Source organism: Electrophorus electricus, chromosome 8 (assembly GCF_041902795.1).
Source record: "Electrophorus electricus isolate QZ-2024a chromosome 8, ASM4190279v1, whole genome shotgun sequence".
Classification (NCBI taxonomy): Eukaryota; Metazoa; Chordata; class Actinopteri; order Gymnotiformes; family Gymnotidae; genus Electrophorus; species Electrophorus electricus.
In genome coordinates this window covers 11,201,867-11,218,223 of record NC_137504.1, presented here as the reverse complement: position 1 = coordinate 11,218,223, position 16,357 = coordinate 11,201,867, and the positions used below count along the sequence as shown (strand labels likewise).

General features: G+C 44.9%; 1 protein-coding gene across 10 annotated transcripts in view; it reads right to left on the bottom strand.

Annotated features, from left to right (window-relative positions):
- Window positions 1-642: 642 nt before the first annotated feature.
- Window positions 643-16,357, bottom strand: part of ndst1b (N-deacetylase/N-sulfotransferase (heparan glucosaminyl) 1b) — a 55,307-nt gene continuing 39,592 nt past the window's right edge. For all 10 annotated transcript variants that reach the window (XM_035527227.2, XM_081718861.1, XM_081718856.1 and 7 more), the window contains 13 exons: window positions 15,154-15,633; window positions 12,861-12,948; window positions 12,577-12,731; window positions 11,799-11,984; window positions 9,904-10,032; window positions 9,632-9,814; window positions 8,283-8,379; window positions 6,899-7,022; window positions 6,091-6,265; window positions 5,678-5,848; window positions 5,436-5,545; window positions 4,735-4,837; window positions 643-3,846 (listed from right to left, as the gene is read on the bottom strand). In XM_035527227.2, the coding sequence (XP_035383120.1) occupies window positions 3,727-3,846; window positions 4,735-4,837; window positions 5,436-5,545; window positions 5,678-5,848; window positions 6,091-6,265; window positions 6,899-7,022; window positions 8,283-8,379; window positions 9,632-9,814; window positions 9,904-10,032; window positions 11,799-11,984; window positions 12,577-12,731; window positions 12,861-12,948; window positions 15,154-15,633 (2,121 nt within the window). In that variant the 3' untranslated portion in view covers window positions 643-3,726. The remainder of the gene's footprint in view (window positions 3,847-4,734; window positions 4,838-5,435; window positions 5,546-5,677; window positions 5,849-6,090; window positions 6,266-6,898; window positions 7,023-8,282; window positions 8,380-9,631; window positions 9,815-9,903; window positions 10,033-11,798; window positions 11,985-12,576; window positions 12,732-12,860; window positions 12,949-15,153; window positions 15,634-16,357) is intronic.

Sequence of the window (16,357 nt, the reverse complement as noted above, 5' to 3'; positions counted from 1 at the left end):
TCACATGTCAGTGGATGGGCTCCATCTCCCCCCCATGAAAACTGGGATGACTCGGGTTTTATACTGGCTATACTTGATACTGCTGTAAATTACATGATTTTCCAATTCCGTTCCACTACATAGTTATGTGGGATGTCTACTCTGGTGGTTTTAGTGACTAGCTCCCCATGATGGGTATAGGTTTCACACAATTTATTCTCTTTTCATAAGTCCTGATCACAATGCAACTGCATCATCACACAAAATTAAAAAATTAAAGATTTTTGCTCAAAAGTTAAACTGCATACACACTGAGCTCCATACACAGGGAATGTTGCAAAGGTAATGGTAGACAACTGATCTATTATCATTTAATTACATAAATCCGCCCTCCACGGACTGGAACATGACGTGGTAGGGAGTTTTCCTTGTCCCTGTCGCTCTTGGCTTGCTCATTGGGGGATTGGACATGGATTGGACATTTGTAAAGCTGCTTTGTGACATCATTTGTATAAATATAAATATATATATAAATATAAATAAATTAATTTTTATTGATTATCCTATAGACTGGGAAGGTTTATTGACCTTAAAATGTTTTCAAAAGAAAAGTAGCCCAATTCCACACTACAGGCGTATGCAATGACGATAAAATCAAAGAACTAAAAAAACAGTGGTTTCTTTATTTGCAAATTAATCACAAAAATATTGGCTACCAACAATAAAAAATATTAACAACGATAGGTTTGATTGTACAGTCCAGATTATTGTTTCCTTACAGTTTTCATTTAAATCACTATCTATTGATACCCTACATTATGATACAGAAAGCACAATATTGGCAGTGTGAATTTCATATTGACAACTATATGTATGTGTGGTCAGTCAGAATTATGGAAACCAAGATCAGTCTGTTCAAAGTGTCTCTCCACGTAAACTCTCCTGGCTCACAACAAACTTCCGCACAAAGAAAACTTAAATAAACATAATTTGTGCTTGGTGCAAAACCTCCCACTTCCCACCTGGAGAGATAATATTGCATTGTTATTACAGTTGTCATTAAGGGTGCCATTAGAAAAAATACTAAATCAGGACAAAAATCGAAGGGTTATTGTTTATACATTGATCTGTGATCAGCATGAAGGATTGTTGTCTTTAATTTGCCTTTTTTAAACTGAAAACCAGACAGTGCATATAAGGTGCATGGTTCAGTACCACAGACAGTATGCACTTCAGCATGCGCCCGTTAGACTCCATTAAAGAGTGCTGCAAATACAAAATCTACCGTGGTTCTTTAAATTGTGGACTAATGCAAAAACCTGCGTGATACGGGATACGTTTCACAGGAGGCATGTATCCATCTCCTAGAGTCCTTGGTCAAAGAACAAAAGAAAAGCAGTTGTGCTTTTCAAGCATCATACTCTGAGACCAAAAGAGCCAGTTTATACAGACATGGTTTATAATACGGGAAAAATGAAAATTCCAGATACTGTTACTTCAAAATTTTTACTTGTGGGAAATTCTCAAAATTGCTCAGTTGAAAATGATTGCTGTGAAATCAACACATTATTCTCATCCAATGTCCTTCAATGCAGAAATATTACTCTGTCAAACAGCTATGGCTGGAAAAATAACTGGCACCACCTCTACATATGTGCTCATTTAACTGAATAGAATTAAACCGAGATCAATGCTCTTAATTTGGATAACTAATCCTCCTGATCTTCAGCTCATTAAAATACACAACTGCTGAAGAATTCAGTTTTTGCCTACCTGTTTGGTATGCTTTTAATGACACCAGGAAGCCATCATAAACTACAAAACGGCACTGATTGATAAAACATCAGTGATGCAAACCAAACAGAAATGTAATGATTTCCTTTGGTAAGTGACAATTTGCACTGCTTCAAAGGACTTTCATAAGCCCCAATGGCATATTAAGCCATTCTACACCCATGCTTTTCATTTGGACCTAAAAGGCATACAGAAGACATTATGGCTCCCCCAGTCTGACAGTATAATGAGAATGCATTGTAGTGTAGACTAGAGCAGCACTGGGATACAGGCTGTTGATAAACAGGACACTGAGCCCATGATGTCCACAGCAGTGGAGGATGAGGTTCAGTTCAGTCTTCTTAAACCTAACCGACATCATCAGGATAATGGGCAAAGACCGAAATCAAAGATGGAGAATGTAAACAAAACAAAACAAAACATTTTTAAAAAAGTGTAATACACAAAAAGGATGAAAGAGCAAAGGAAGGATTGGGGTTTGTTTAAAACTGGAATTATAGCAGTTAAAAAAAAAAAAAAAAAAAAAAAAAAAAAAAAAGTCTACCCAAATTCAGTACTAGGAACAGGAGCTTCATGTTTCCACTACCTATTTCCACAGCCATTAGGCATTAACCTACATCTGTGATAGAATATGTGCATTTACAGTTATGGGTGTAATTTACATGCTGTATCGGTAGTCCATAATTACTAAACAAAGTTTCACTGAGGTGGTTCTCACATACAAGCATCTCTCCCAAAGGAAGTAATACATTCGTTGACATCTCACCGACCAACCCAGGCCTCTCAGAGAAATGCTATAATAAGATGGGATGATCAATTGTGACATAAAAATGGGTTTAAAAAATATAAACATTCCTGAAAGGAGGAAAAATACCATGTTATTCTGAAAAGGGATAAGCAACTTTTCCATAATACTTTTCCTTTAAAACACTGGCTAATTCTCAACTGAGACTGATAAGGAAATGCTCAGATCCAGTTGGTGATGATCATCTTTGTAATAATGAAGTGATCACCCCCTCAAGGCATATCATTTCTGGTCATGTACATCCTTGTCAAATTAATAGTATTAGGTTTATTACAGCTGAATTAAGGCAATTACCGCACATAATATAGAGCGTTAGGATACTCGGGTAACTCTACATTGCCATATTTACACTCACATTTATTCTGGATGTAGCTTATTTGCTTTTGTTTTTGTTGTTCAGGTTCTTAAGTACCATGATTTCTTAAACAGTCTTGTGTGGTTTGCAACTACAATATAAATAATGTTTACCTTTAAATGTCACATTCCATCCTAGTGGGTAGATGTGAAGTGGGCACAATCTTGAGAAATTGAGGAAAACAAAAATAAACAAACTACAGAGACTACAGTGCTAGAGTCTGTCCCTGCAGTTTTGAAATATAATATGACATGTTTTAAAGAAAGAAAAAAACAAAAACAAAAAACAAACAAAAACAAAATCAAAACCCAATTTTGCTGAATTTTCCACCCTGGCTCTTGTTTATCCATTATTGGCCTGTGTGCTGTCCAGAGTGGTACAATGTTATTTTTATAAAAGCTCTTGCTCTCTTTCTTGAAAATCGAGTCTGAAGGTGTCCATGACTTAACACGTAGAGCAGGGCTCCTACAAGCACACACACAGTCAGTTATTTATTCATTCACACACACACAACCAGATTGTCTTTACAATCTCCCACTGTGTGTGCGTACTGACAAACATTCCTCATTTTCAGACTGAAATGCCAGGGTGCCTCAGTGTCTCCCTTGTGGCACCTCACTTTCTCCTCTCCGATCCTTTTTCTCCTGGAGCCCAGACCCCCACTTGTAGGGCTCAGTCGACTGCTGCGGCTTACCCAGTGCGGGAGCTAATTCTGGGTGGCGGGGGTGAGGGAGGGGGTTGATGGAGAGGAGCAGGAGCCTGTCCTTTGTTTCGCCCCGGTCCTCTTTTTTGGCTACCTGCTGTGGAGGAGCTCCTCCCGCAGCCAGCTAGGCAGTGGCTGGCCCATCTTATATAGTAGCTTGGACAGCTCTATGTTGTGCTCACGGTAGTACTCCCTCAGGAAGCCGCGTGACTGTTGGGGAAGGGAAATTTAATTAGGCTGTTTACAAAGACGAAGACAGATTTACGAGCACGACGGCGTCGTTTCAATCTGAGATCTTTAAAAAAACATGTAATCCTTAACTGTACAAATACAATAGCTGCTACGAAAGCTGTTTGAAATATTCACAACTGATGAACTACGGTCACCTACTCATTAGAAATCATCAAAGGACTATCATTTTTCAGATGGTTACTGCACATGTCCTTGATGGCATAATTTCAAAAGGAGATAGTATGCCAATGCCAGGTGAAACCAGCTGGCCAGTAGTGTGGGTGCGCGCGTGTGGGCCTGGACTAAGATAGACTGTCTGCAATCTCTGGCTTGCAGGAGCGCAACCGCTCGCAGCACAGCCGGACAGCCAGGACACATAAGCCCGTCCTTCCACGCCTCATTAACTTTGATGTGTCTGCCAAGAAGCCTCAAGGTAACGCCAAGGACCTCAGCGCAGTAATGTGCTGCTGCGTCACACACTGCAAAGCGCACCGCGGACAGCAGTCCCACCAACGCGCTCGCACAAAGGCTTGGTCCAGAGCAGTGGCAGTGCAGGCAGTGCTGAGAAAAGAAATGATCTGACTGAAAACTGATGCGAACAAAATGTTTGAATGCGCAAAGCCCTTCGGTTTAATCTGATGAACCAGACTGTAAGCGACACAACAATAAAAATTTGGAAAGCGAATGGGAGTCCAAGGTGCCGATTCTTTCAAAAGGAATGTGATTCCAAGGTGCCGATTCTTTCAAAAGGAATGTGATTCCAAGGTGCCGATTCTTTCAAAAGGAACGTGATTTACCATGCCGATTCTTTTCAGTGGAATGGCAATAAATTTATGAATTAAGCAGCGAGAGAAGCTCCACACTCACATCCACGTCCATGTCGGGATACCTCCGCCCTTTGCTTTTCCCCAGGCATTTAGTCTTCCCCCCGTCCAGCAGCTGGCACCAGAAGCCTTTCTTAGGATCGAACCTGCAGTACAGGAAGAGGGAGAGACGAAATGGAGGCGGGTCAGCAGAAATCAGATGGAGAACCTTTCACATCAGCCTAATGAAAGCGGAGTATGGCAGACAGATGGGGAGCAGCTAGATCTGTTTGGAGAAACAGGCATGGGACAAACCAAGCCCACTGTCCACCGGGGATATGGCTAACAGATGTTACTGCTTATGAGCTGTGGTTATGTGGTCAGGCATGTAAGGAATAGAGAGAGAGAGAGAGAGAGAGCGCAGAAGTATGAGGGGAAAAAAAAAGATTTGTGGAGGAAAGAAAGAGAGAGAAAGAAAGAAGGAAAGAAAAGGGAGGTGTTATTAAAAGAAACTAAAAGAATCATCAAGTAGTCTCATGTACCTGCCAACATAGAGAATGGGAATTACACTGAACTACAGCAACACACATCAAAGCATTTAAAAACCCAAACACACAACACCCCAGGAGCTCAATAATGCATTACCCAGTAATTGCTGCCCTAAAGCCAGTTTTAATTGTGTATCATCAAAGAGAAACGTGGAAAATGAAGGAAACTTGATCAGCAAATTTAGGGAGAGGTTGTCAGACAAGCCGAGAGACTCACGCAAGAATCTTGTGGTAGTTGAGCACATTTGTGAGGCCAAGAAACTTCTGGATCTTATCCATTATGGAAGCAGGCTCAGTCCTCAGCATCTGACCATCCAAGACCAGGATCTGAACACAGAATACAAGGAGCATGGCAAACCTTATCCACAAGGGTGGGCGGGCGGGCACGCGCGCACGCGCACACACACACACACACACACACACACACACACACACACACACACACACAAACACACACACCTGGCTAGAGTGGTACTGGTTGAGCCATCGTTGCAGATGTGTGGCGTACAGGCCAGGCACCAGACAGCGACTCTGGAGCACCTTCAGTTTGATTGGGGTGTCACGACCAGAAGTGATGACATCGTGGAATGTGTACTTCTGGGCCACAGGGTCATCATGAGCCCTTTGGTGCTGGAGCGCAGCAGTCATCAAAGAACATAGAGTAACTGAGCTGTGCTCGTGACATTACTGACAATGCAGTACCACACAGTCTCAAAACAGAAATAGTGAAAATGCGACAGTGACGTCATTAAATGCTTTTCAATACAGCAGCAGATGGGTTCATCCACTTTCCTACGCTGTGCACAATACCGAGCTCCCTGTTCCACACTCTTACATGGATGCAACTTGTCCCAGGCGCCGGCGGGACTGACCTGGTACCAGGAGTAGGCCCTGTCAGCTGGGTTGATGAGGATGGTGATGATCTTGGCTTTAGGAAGAAGGGCAGCAGCCCGCCGAGCCGCAACCTCCGAGTCAAAGTAGTTGGCACTCTTCTCAAAGTAGAAATCTGAACTAGTGTTGGAGGGCAGGGGGAAATACTCCATATACCTGACAGAGAAGAAAAATAAACATATTACATGATGCAAAAAAACGCATTACAGTAATAAGTGACACATGACCAGCCTGCACGAGGGTTTGCTGGTGAGAATGGCTAGAGTAAGCAGCTCCCCAAGCAGACTGGAGAAGGGCCTGTCTGCATTTCGCCGTCTCCTGTCTGACAGAAAGGGAACTTTTGAACACTAAGCAGCTTTGGCTACAGGCAACGCTCCGTAACCGCTGCTGTGTCCCGCCCACAGAAGGAGCGAAAGAGAAAGAGGGAGCTGGGCTCCGATCTCGGACACCTGTTTTCGCTTAACGCCGCTTTCATTTGATGGACAGGGAGTTGCGGCGCGTTTCGAAATGACATGTAATCGCATCTTTTCAGGGAACATTAGCTTTCATTGTGCTTAATGTGCCGGACTCCAAAGCATGGCAGAGTTTCACTATCTATGTAATTCGTAGTGGCTTACAGGAGCTATTGAACTTAACTGGTGCATGCTGACTCGAGCAGCATGGACAACAATATTGCAAATGATGGAGAAGGGAGACACGGGGGTAATATATAAGAGAGAGAGAGAGAGAGAGAGAGAGAGAGAGAGAGAGAGAGAGAGAGAGAGAGAGAGAGAGATGCTAGAAACACACCAGTCAATGCCCTTGTGGTAATTACGGCCATTGAAGAACTGGATCTCCTCAAAGGTCTCCTTGCTGGGATAATTACTGGTCAGGTCAGGATGCATCCCCAGGAACAGATATAGTGCTGTCGTTCCTTGAATCATGCCAAAGAGAAACACAAAAATTGGGGAGGGGGTGGGAGTCAATCATGTTTAGTACCATGCAATAGTCATTAAGCCATCCAAGAAAATTATACGATATAGCTACCCATTTAATCAGCACAGTAAGTGTGTATGTGACTGAAAAAAAGTATTTTCAATCTGTCAGAAGTCATAACACTAAAAAAAATGTGTTCAAGTCAACCCCTGAAGAGAAACCAAACCTGGATTCTTTTGGCTGTTTCACAAAATATCAGCAACTATTTATTTATTTATTTATTTTTTGGGAAAATGTTTATAAAATGTTGTTCTGCATTACTGTTTTATAGTATTAGTACACAATTGTGTGCTATATAGTAGTGTTACAAGAAAATGAACACTGCACAGATAAATAGCTTATTATTTTTTGGATGACATTTGAACAAAAGTCTGTATGGGGAAGATCTGCAGTGTCAGCTCCCATGTCTGAAGATAGATGTGCTTTGTTCAACTACAGGACTTAATACTTTTGCCACATCAGGGAACCCAGAGCTTGAAGTATCGGAATCTTTTTGTCCTAGAGCCAGCAACAGCCCAAATCCTCAGGAGAAAGATGGGTCAGGAGGAGAGTGACAGTTACGAGCATGCTCACTAATGGCCTGGCTTAAGAGCGGAGGTGATTACAAAGTGTAAGTAAGATCCACCCCCCCCCCCCCACCAAAGAAAGAAACAAAAATCATTTCCAGGCTCATCCCCTAACCCATCGTTTATGAGATTACCATAGCCATCCACTCTGGCTTACTATCCACTCTGAGCATGGCCTATTGCTCCCTTAAGACATCTTTTAGAAGTTTAATTAGCCAACGTAGTAAACCTAGAATTCCCATTTACCGAGAAGCCGTGAAAATTGCAGTAAAACGGCTGCGGAACTGGCTGCTTGCTGCTCCTGCACTGATGCAATAAACGACAAAACTGCTGGGTGGTACGTAGTAAATGATGTCAGCTGACACATATGCAACCCTCCAATCACAGAGCATGGTTGAATGTCTCCCAGCTGCTCTGGACGAATCAGAAAAAAAGGATTTATTTGCTCATTTGCAGGTGCAGCGTTGTGGTGGAATCTGTTGGAATGCAGCGTTAGTCTCCCTATGAGGATTTAAAACAGTTGGAGCATTGTTTTCGTGGTCTGGACAAGAACCGGGGTGGCTGGCAACAGCTAGAGGGCGCTAGTGCATGTTTGCTGAAAGTGCACGGTGAACACATTCAGGGCCGCTTACCGGTCTTCTGTGGGCCAATGATGAGCAGCTTAGGGAAACGGTCGCAAGTTTTCTCTTTTGACCAAATGTCTTTGTGTCTTTTGTCCTCGCACGGGTCCTGTTGAGGAGAAAGAGAGAGAGTGTCAGCCAGCTTTCTAAATCAGCAATGGAACTACAGTGGAGCATGTGGGCTCTAGATAAAATCTCATAAAACATCACTAAACCAAGGTATGAGCCAGCATGGAGCATTTCTCGTGCACACACAGGCACATTTACTATCGCAAAATGCTATAATTTGAATCTTTCGAAAAGTGCATATCTGGCAACCGAGAGTCTATCATTAAACTTCAATAAAACACAGAGCTGGTCTGTGGAGTTATTGCTGTTAACCAGACCATCTTATTATATTAGCCTGAATAAAACCAACCCCAAGGGCGGGGGTGGGTGGGCTGGGTTATTCTGTGAAATCAAAATAAACCAAGCATCTTACGCCTTCAGACACGTTCACCATCACCTAATTACAGCTGGACAGAGGTGTGCAAAATGAAATGGGAAGCGGCACAGTCTACTCCCAACACTTCGATCACAGATCAGGGTGATGGCCGTGTGAAGACCACTGTGTGCTAGATGCTGTAGCTGCTTCAGTACACATCACAGCCTCGGACTGGTGCTGTGTGGACCATGCGTGGTAATGTCTGGCATGTCGCGGGCGATTTCAGGTTCATGATTCAGCTCGTGTGCCTGTATACACGCATCCAAAAAGTATTAATGGTTTAAAAAAAAAAAAAGAAAAAGATGATGTGTGGGGAAAGCCAGTACAGAGGATCGGCCATTATTCGGAGTCTGCGAGGTCTCCACAACACCGGAGGACTGACTGAAGACAGGACCGCAACACTGACAGGAAACAAGGGGGATTAATGAGAGATTTAAGGGCTCTGAGTCAGGGTGAAAGGAAACGGGAGTTGGACCAAGGGAGAGGAGGAGAAACGAGAGTGGGATAAACCGAGCGCGCGAGCAGGAGGACGAGCTCGTGAGCAAGCGAGGGAGAAAGACAGAAAGATATGATTGTGGTTGTAATAATTCTGTTGGCAGTGTGAGTCAGTGCGGAAGATACAATTTCAGAAATAGCATTCTCAGGTTTGCTGGCAAGCGACATGGAAAACCATTTTCTCTTGGTATTCATCAGAGTAAATGTTCATGTCACAGAGTCTGTCATCAGCAAAGCTCCAGTGAGCACTAGATATTAGAGCAGTGCTGCTCTGTGGCACCTCCCCTCGCCAGGGTCGAGCCCCTTTAAAAACATTTTTGAACTTGCATCTCCAGTGGTCTCCTACTGCCTCCCCCTTTCAGAGAGCTGCAACTACCCTTACCTGCCAAATGGGGTCCCTCTCCTCGGGAAAGATCTGAAAGTACTTTTGGGCGAGCTGGACCGGGGGCAACGTCTGCAGCTTCAGGTTGGTCCACGTCTGCACAAACTTCACAAGGTTCTTGAACGTGTACAGGCCCAGGCGGTCGTTGCCGTAGTTGGACAGGTGGGTCATGAAGATGCTGATCTGAGGACAGAGGCGGAGTAAAACACACCATCCCGAGAGCAAAGTGCGGCTGGGGGGGCCGAGAGCAACGTGCCGGGTGAGGGGCTTACGGGGTTGAGGAGCACGGTCAGGAAGAGCTCTCCTCCGCTGATCAGTTTGTCCAGCTCTTTGGGGCTCCCAGGGTACTCGTTATAGAAGATGGTGTGGGTGAAGAGGCCGCAGGTCTGCCTGGGCAACACCTGAGGAGGAGACACGCTTACGCTATAACCCACAGCTATACCAGGGTGGGAAAAACACACAAAAAGCACAGACATCTTACACTGACTGACACATTCCACTTCAAGGGCTCTGGGCTGAGGAAAGAATCCAAGTGAAACGCAGCTGTAACCTGAGACCGAAAGAAGCTCACTTACTTCTGTGCCCTATATTCACCGTGACTAATTAGAGTGGAAAAACATATTTGGTCAGCCACAATATGCAATAACGTTTAAGCATTGTGCTGGCCTGGCCTGGAAAAAGAGTGGAAACCGAGTGACCTCATCTTAGAAAAATGTTGCTCAAATACAGTAAAGGAAACCTAAAGAGCTCTGTCAGAGATAATCTAGAGACTAAAGTCAAACTCACTGCTGGACAGAGTGCAGGGAGACTAATGATACCGTCTACTCACTTGTGCAAATAGGGTTTATTTAACAATTAGTCAGGGCTTTCTGAGGACTGAAGGCTAACTTACTTAGTTTTTTTAATTCCCTCGTTTTGAACTGTTTTTGCTTTCTGCGTCCTTCTGAACACAGTACTGTGCAGAGTGAAACTCCTATGCAAGTGCATACAAATGCTGATTATCAGACACATCAGCATAAACTACAGCATAAACCAAAACAAAAACGACAGAGTAGGGAGAGAGAGAGTGAGAGAGAGAGAAAGAGAGAGAGAGAGTGTGTGTGTGTGAGGGAACGTGTCAAATGTTTGCACCGCTAAGACAAGGCAGCCCGGTTCCCTGTGAATATTTCACACTGGCATGCTACGGTCTGAATTAACATCACACTCAACCAACAGACTGTATAAAAAAAAAAAGCGGGGGTGCGGAGGTGTGGTGGGGATAAAGAACAGAACTTCCGTACAGTATTAGCCACAACGGGGCAGCATCAGCACTTTTAATCCCTCCGCCTGGAAAGACGATATCAATATTATTTCCAACCATATAGAGAATAACTGAAAAGATTCCGGCTGTGGTGGAACAAAATAACGGTGGCAGGTTGTGGCTACTGCGCCAACTGTCCAGTGTTGTAACAGACAGCTAGCTGCCTGACATTTGAATTGCAGATTAGTTAGGATAACCTTTAGGAAAATGTTCTAGGGAGAAACTTCACTTTGTTTGCAAAAGGTTCAAGTCAGTGTTCTGTCTCTGTCTGTCTGTCTGTCTCTCTCTGTCGGTCGCTTTGCTTTAATCCCTGGATGCTGTTTAACTGCCGTTGCCTGCCACTGAGTGAATACATACTTTCTCCCTCATACAAACACACACACTCAAAAAAATGACACAAAACATGTGTACGCCCGCATGCAGATTGCGTTGTCATGACTCTTCGCTCCTCTTGGCTCCTGCATCTAGTCCCTGGAGCAAACCAAAAATGGTAAAACAAACCAAAAACGAAAACTTTGCACCTTTATAAATGCTTTGTCCATAGCCTCCTTGCGGGCTTCCAACATCAAACAATGAAGGCAATAGCCAAGGTTTTGTATATAGCTTTGACTGAGCCAGATAAACGAGTTCAATGCAGGGGCTCATAAACTGTAGTACATCCAATCAGTCTGACCTATGAAGATCTTTGAGGGAGCAGCTGGAACTACATGATTATAGAAACTTTCAATTTGATGGGCCTACCATGTGTGTCTGGTGTTCATGCCGGCCTACCGTAGACAGACTACACAAATGTCGCTACTTCATGGCATGCAATGGTGTACATACATGCACTCTTTCAGTGACTCGTACACATGAACGCGCTCTTACACTGATGCCGCTGTGGACAAAGCCTCTGCGGAAGCGAGCGGGTTTGAGGTGGGGATATTCCTCCGTGCTGGTCACCTTGATGCCCCACACCTTCTTCCAGGCCTCGTAGAGCTGCATGTGGATGGGGTAGACGCCGGAGTGGTGCGGTGCCACCGCGTAGCCCATGTTGGTGGGGATGCCGTGCTCCTGGGGGGGGGCAAAAGTCCGTGCCAGGGGTTAGAGGTTAGGTGACACCACCAGATGGAGTGGGGTGGTGGTCCACCAGCATTATACATAATAGTCCAGGACCAAAACAAAAAATAAAAACCAATCCAACCGACCACAGACATAAATCATTAGCCCAAGACTTTTAATCATTATTTTTGAAACCCTGCACATTTCAGCCTATTTGAAATCACTGGAATGACTAAAGTTTCCATAGTCTATGCTGACTGGAAACTTACTGCTGTTACCTTTCCATTTGTTAAAAAAAAAAAAAAGTTGGTGTTTTCAAAGCTAACAAACTAACACCCAACAATAGGGTTACAATACTAATTTGTACACATCAATAACATGGGTCTACCACGAAGCCCACTGAACATGGGAATCCTTTCTGGGATGAACAGTAGGCATTCATTTGATCTGAGCAGATCAAAGAGGGCACCCGGTACATCGTGAGAGAAAATAATTTCAGCAGCTTGATGAGGCCGACAAAAAACAAAAAAAACAAAACACCAACAACCCCCCCCCCCCCCCCAAAGCACCAACTGTAGCAGCAGTTTCCTTGTTTGAGTCTCACCTCAGCAAACCTGTGGTTGAGCAGCATCTGTTCAGCCAGCACCGACTGGTTGTGGAAGAGGTGAGGCTGCATGTGGCTCCACATGTGCGGGAACCACCAGAACTCTTTACTGTAGGACAGGAGCAGGTCATCACCCAGATCTTCCTCATCAGTGCCTGAGGAGGTGGCCATGAAGAGTCACACACACACACACACACACACAGTTTCAGTGTGATTGGATGAAGGAGTATTCACTTCCTCATGCGTAGTTACAGACATCTGCACTAAAAGAGTTGGTTTCTTACCAGCATGGAAGAACTTTCCAGAGAAGCCCAGGTTGAAGGTGAAGTTGGGTACATGAGCTCGGAGCTCGTTCTGCGTCTCCAGCAGGGCCTTAACAATAGATGAGACAGACTTTAACTAGGCTCTCAGAAGGCCCTGAAGACAACAGCATGTTTGCAAAATAAATAAATAAATAAATAAATAAATTAAAAAAAATCATCACACACATGACTAACGTGGGGGGGGGGTGTGGAATGAGGGTGGGGGGCGTGTGGATGAGACTTCACCTTGCATATGCCTCTCATCTGATTTGTTTACTGGGCTTGTTGTTTCTTTGACTACCTTCCCCTCCGTAATGACTCAATCAAAAAGCTGGATTCATATTTAACGCAGAGCAGGCCGGCAGACAGAGGGGAAGGCTTTGATTATGATGGCTCCCTTGGTCTCTCTTACTCCCCAAACACTCGCAGTGGACCGCTCGGAGGCGCAGGGGGGGGGGGGGGGGGGATTTCAACAACAAAAACACGAAAGCTGCGAATTTTTGAAATATTCATGCCTGCAGCTACTTTTTGGGTGCCCTTTGAACAAAGTGTCATGAAAAAAGGGGAGACGCAGAGAGAACACAATAGAGTGAGATCTGAAGATGAAGTCAGAAGAGCAGAGGTCTGAGTAGCGCTGACAAAGAGCTGTCACCGAGGGCAGGGGTGGCCCGGCGGTGAGGCGGGACCCGCTCTTCCCATCTTATGGCCGTCACTCCTGCGCTTCTCCCAGAGCAGAGGGGTGACTCGGCTGCCTGCTGCAACACCGGCTCCCTCTCTCCGCGGCTCTCCCTCGCTTCCCTCTGTCTTTTCGTGCCGCATGCATATTTCTCTCTGTACATTTTTATCATTTCCCCCTGTGTATCTCTATTTCAGTATGCACGGCGATTGGAGCCAGAAGACCGATGGAGTGAGCGAGACAAGGAGAGAGATAGAGATAGCTGGAACGAGTGAGAACAAAGAGACAGAGGGAGAAAGAATTGAAAGAACACAAAAGGAAGGAGAGAAAGAAAATGAGGTGCGCACCCGATATACCCAGACACACACACATACACACACACACAGGGAATGAGACATGTAGGCAAGCTGTCAAGGACATCTCCGTTTCTTGGGGCTACGGCTCTGTGATGTCACATGGTTTTCACACTGGTGCATGGAGCTGCTGGCAGAACTGCTCTGGTTTCTCCCCCTCCTCACACCGCCTCTTCAGCTTGCTAAAGGCACACACGGACCGGGCGGCCGTGCCAGTCACACTGGCCCATTTCCGGGCACCATCCACTAGTCCCGCCTCCACAACCAGTTTGGCAAACACCTCCCTAACAAATGACTTCCCTTTGCAGAATTTTGATTTTATTTCAAGAATACAATATATTGAGGTTCTCCTCCCAGCTTATAAAAGCAGTTTGCAATAGCCAGCATCAAGCGGACACCAAAATCTATAATTTATTGATTTGGCTGTTAGAGAGGGGAATCTTGAAGCTCCTTGTGCTTTAACTCTATTCCAATTCAGGATACATTGATGCAAATACAAAATGTAATGTTTCTGTTGTCCAATGTACTGTACCATTATCATTTGTTACCCTTACTTCAGAATGTCCTGTTTTTTTATGTGAAACATTTCAATAACAAGGACCCAGAGTGTCTCAGATTCGGAAAGCCACTCTATGGTTTGGTCTGGCCATGTGGAAACGGCAGCTGACGAGTAAGATGTGAGAGTGCGGAAAAAATATTTTGCCAATTTCCCAACCAATGAGGATTCTAATGTTCAATATAAATAAACAAGTTAACAAAAAAAAAGGGGGGGTTAGGGGTGGGAGGAGGTTATTAGCCAATCACAATCTACACCCATAAGTGAGTTCATGAGGTGCTTGATGCTAAAAATGATATATTCATATAAAAGTCAAGTTGAGGGGGGTTTATTACTGTAGTATTATTATTCAACTCATATGAGTAGTAACAATGGTACAGCATATTGTGCACATTCTAGCAGCCAGACAGAACCAGGCCAGTCTTCTGTGGCAGAGCATGAGATGACAATCTGACAGCTCTACTGGAGCAACATCTGTATGGTCATGCTCAAGGATCACCTGCACCTGTTCATCATTTCTCACCCCCACCTGGCAGATGCCGCATGGCAAAATATGCCACATGCTTACATGTTCACACATGCCACTGACTACAGCCCTATGCAGCAACTCCATGGACTCTGTATGGATCACACTTGTGGACGTGTTTGGAGAGGGGTGGGGCTTAGTGAGCCACGGCAGCTCCTACCCACCTTAACGTCAGAAACCTTCATCCTTGTGCCCTCCTTGCCCACGAAGATGTCGTCAATGTCCACCAGGATGTAGCGGTCCAGCGCAAGTGCCAGCCGCTTGCCCGTCAAGAAGCTCACAGCGTCCACCAGCACTAGCTTGTGCAGCCAGAAGTTTAGGTTGTTCCCGAAGAGCACCCTCTGGATGCCGTCGTGGAGGCCCAGGTCCTGGACCACAGCGGCATGTAGCAGCCCCGGGGATGCCCCGGCCCCCGGCTCAGCCGTTCGGCCCCGGGCCAGCAGCACGGGCTCGTAGGTGGAGTGGTTGGACTGGAAGACGGTCCAGTCGTCCCCGGGCAGGGGCCCGCGTTCCACCTCGCGCGCCTTGGTGATGAGCAGCAGAGGTGACTTGGGGTTGACGCTGCAGTCCCTCAGGCCCACGTTGGAGTGGAGGAAGAGTGGGAAGCCCTTCAGCTGAGCACTCTGCAAACTGTTCTCATTGGCCTTCGTGGGAGATAGGGAAGGTAGGGCATGAGTTAAAACTTCTGTTTACTGAATGTGTCTAAAGTTCTTCCCTTAGATGGGATTCGTCGGAACGGCTACGGCTGAAAGGGTTTGGACCCTTGTGTTTTTGCCGTGAATTTGCATTCTGCTTCCTTTCTAGCCAGCAGACCATGTGAGGTGGGACCAGACTGTGATAAACTGCACTTTTACAGTAAATGAAAATAAGCCTCGGCTTGCAAGCAGCAGTTTCTAGATTTTACTAAAACTGTCACAAGCATTATTGCACTGTCAGTAAACCTAAAACAGATGAATTGCTCTCTTTTTTGTTCTACCCCTTACCACTCTGTGGCAATGAGGCATTTGAAACTGGAATTACATCCAGTGACTTCTAGGTCCAATATGGAAAGCTACAAACACACACCTGTGGGACTACAAGTATTCTTGTTTAAACAACAGCTCAAGAGTTATGACAATAACAACAGAATTTGGGACATAAAATACTTGGTTTGAAAAATGATCCTGATGAGATCATCTTCTGAAGTCTATTTTATGAATTCTCTTCATCCAACATCTGGAGAGCAGCCTTATAGGCTATAGTGACAGGTTCCTGTAAAAGCCTGCCTTCCAATTTCAGAAACGGAGGCGAGTAAAAGAATATGACTAATCACTACTAATTTCCTCAGCTTTTAAAAAAATTATGTAATTGAATTTAATCAAAAGATGG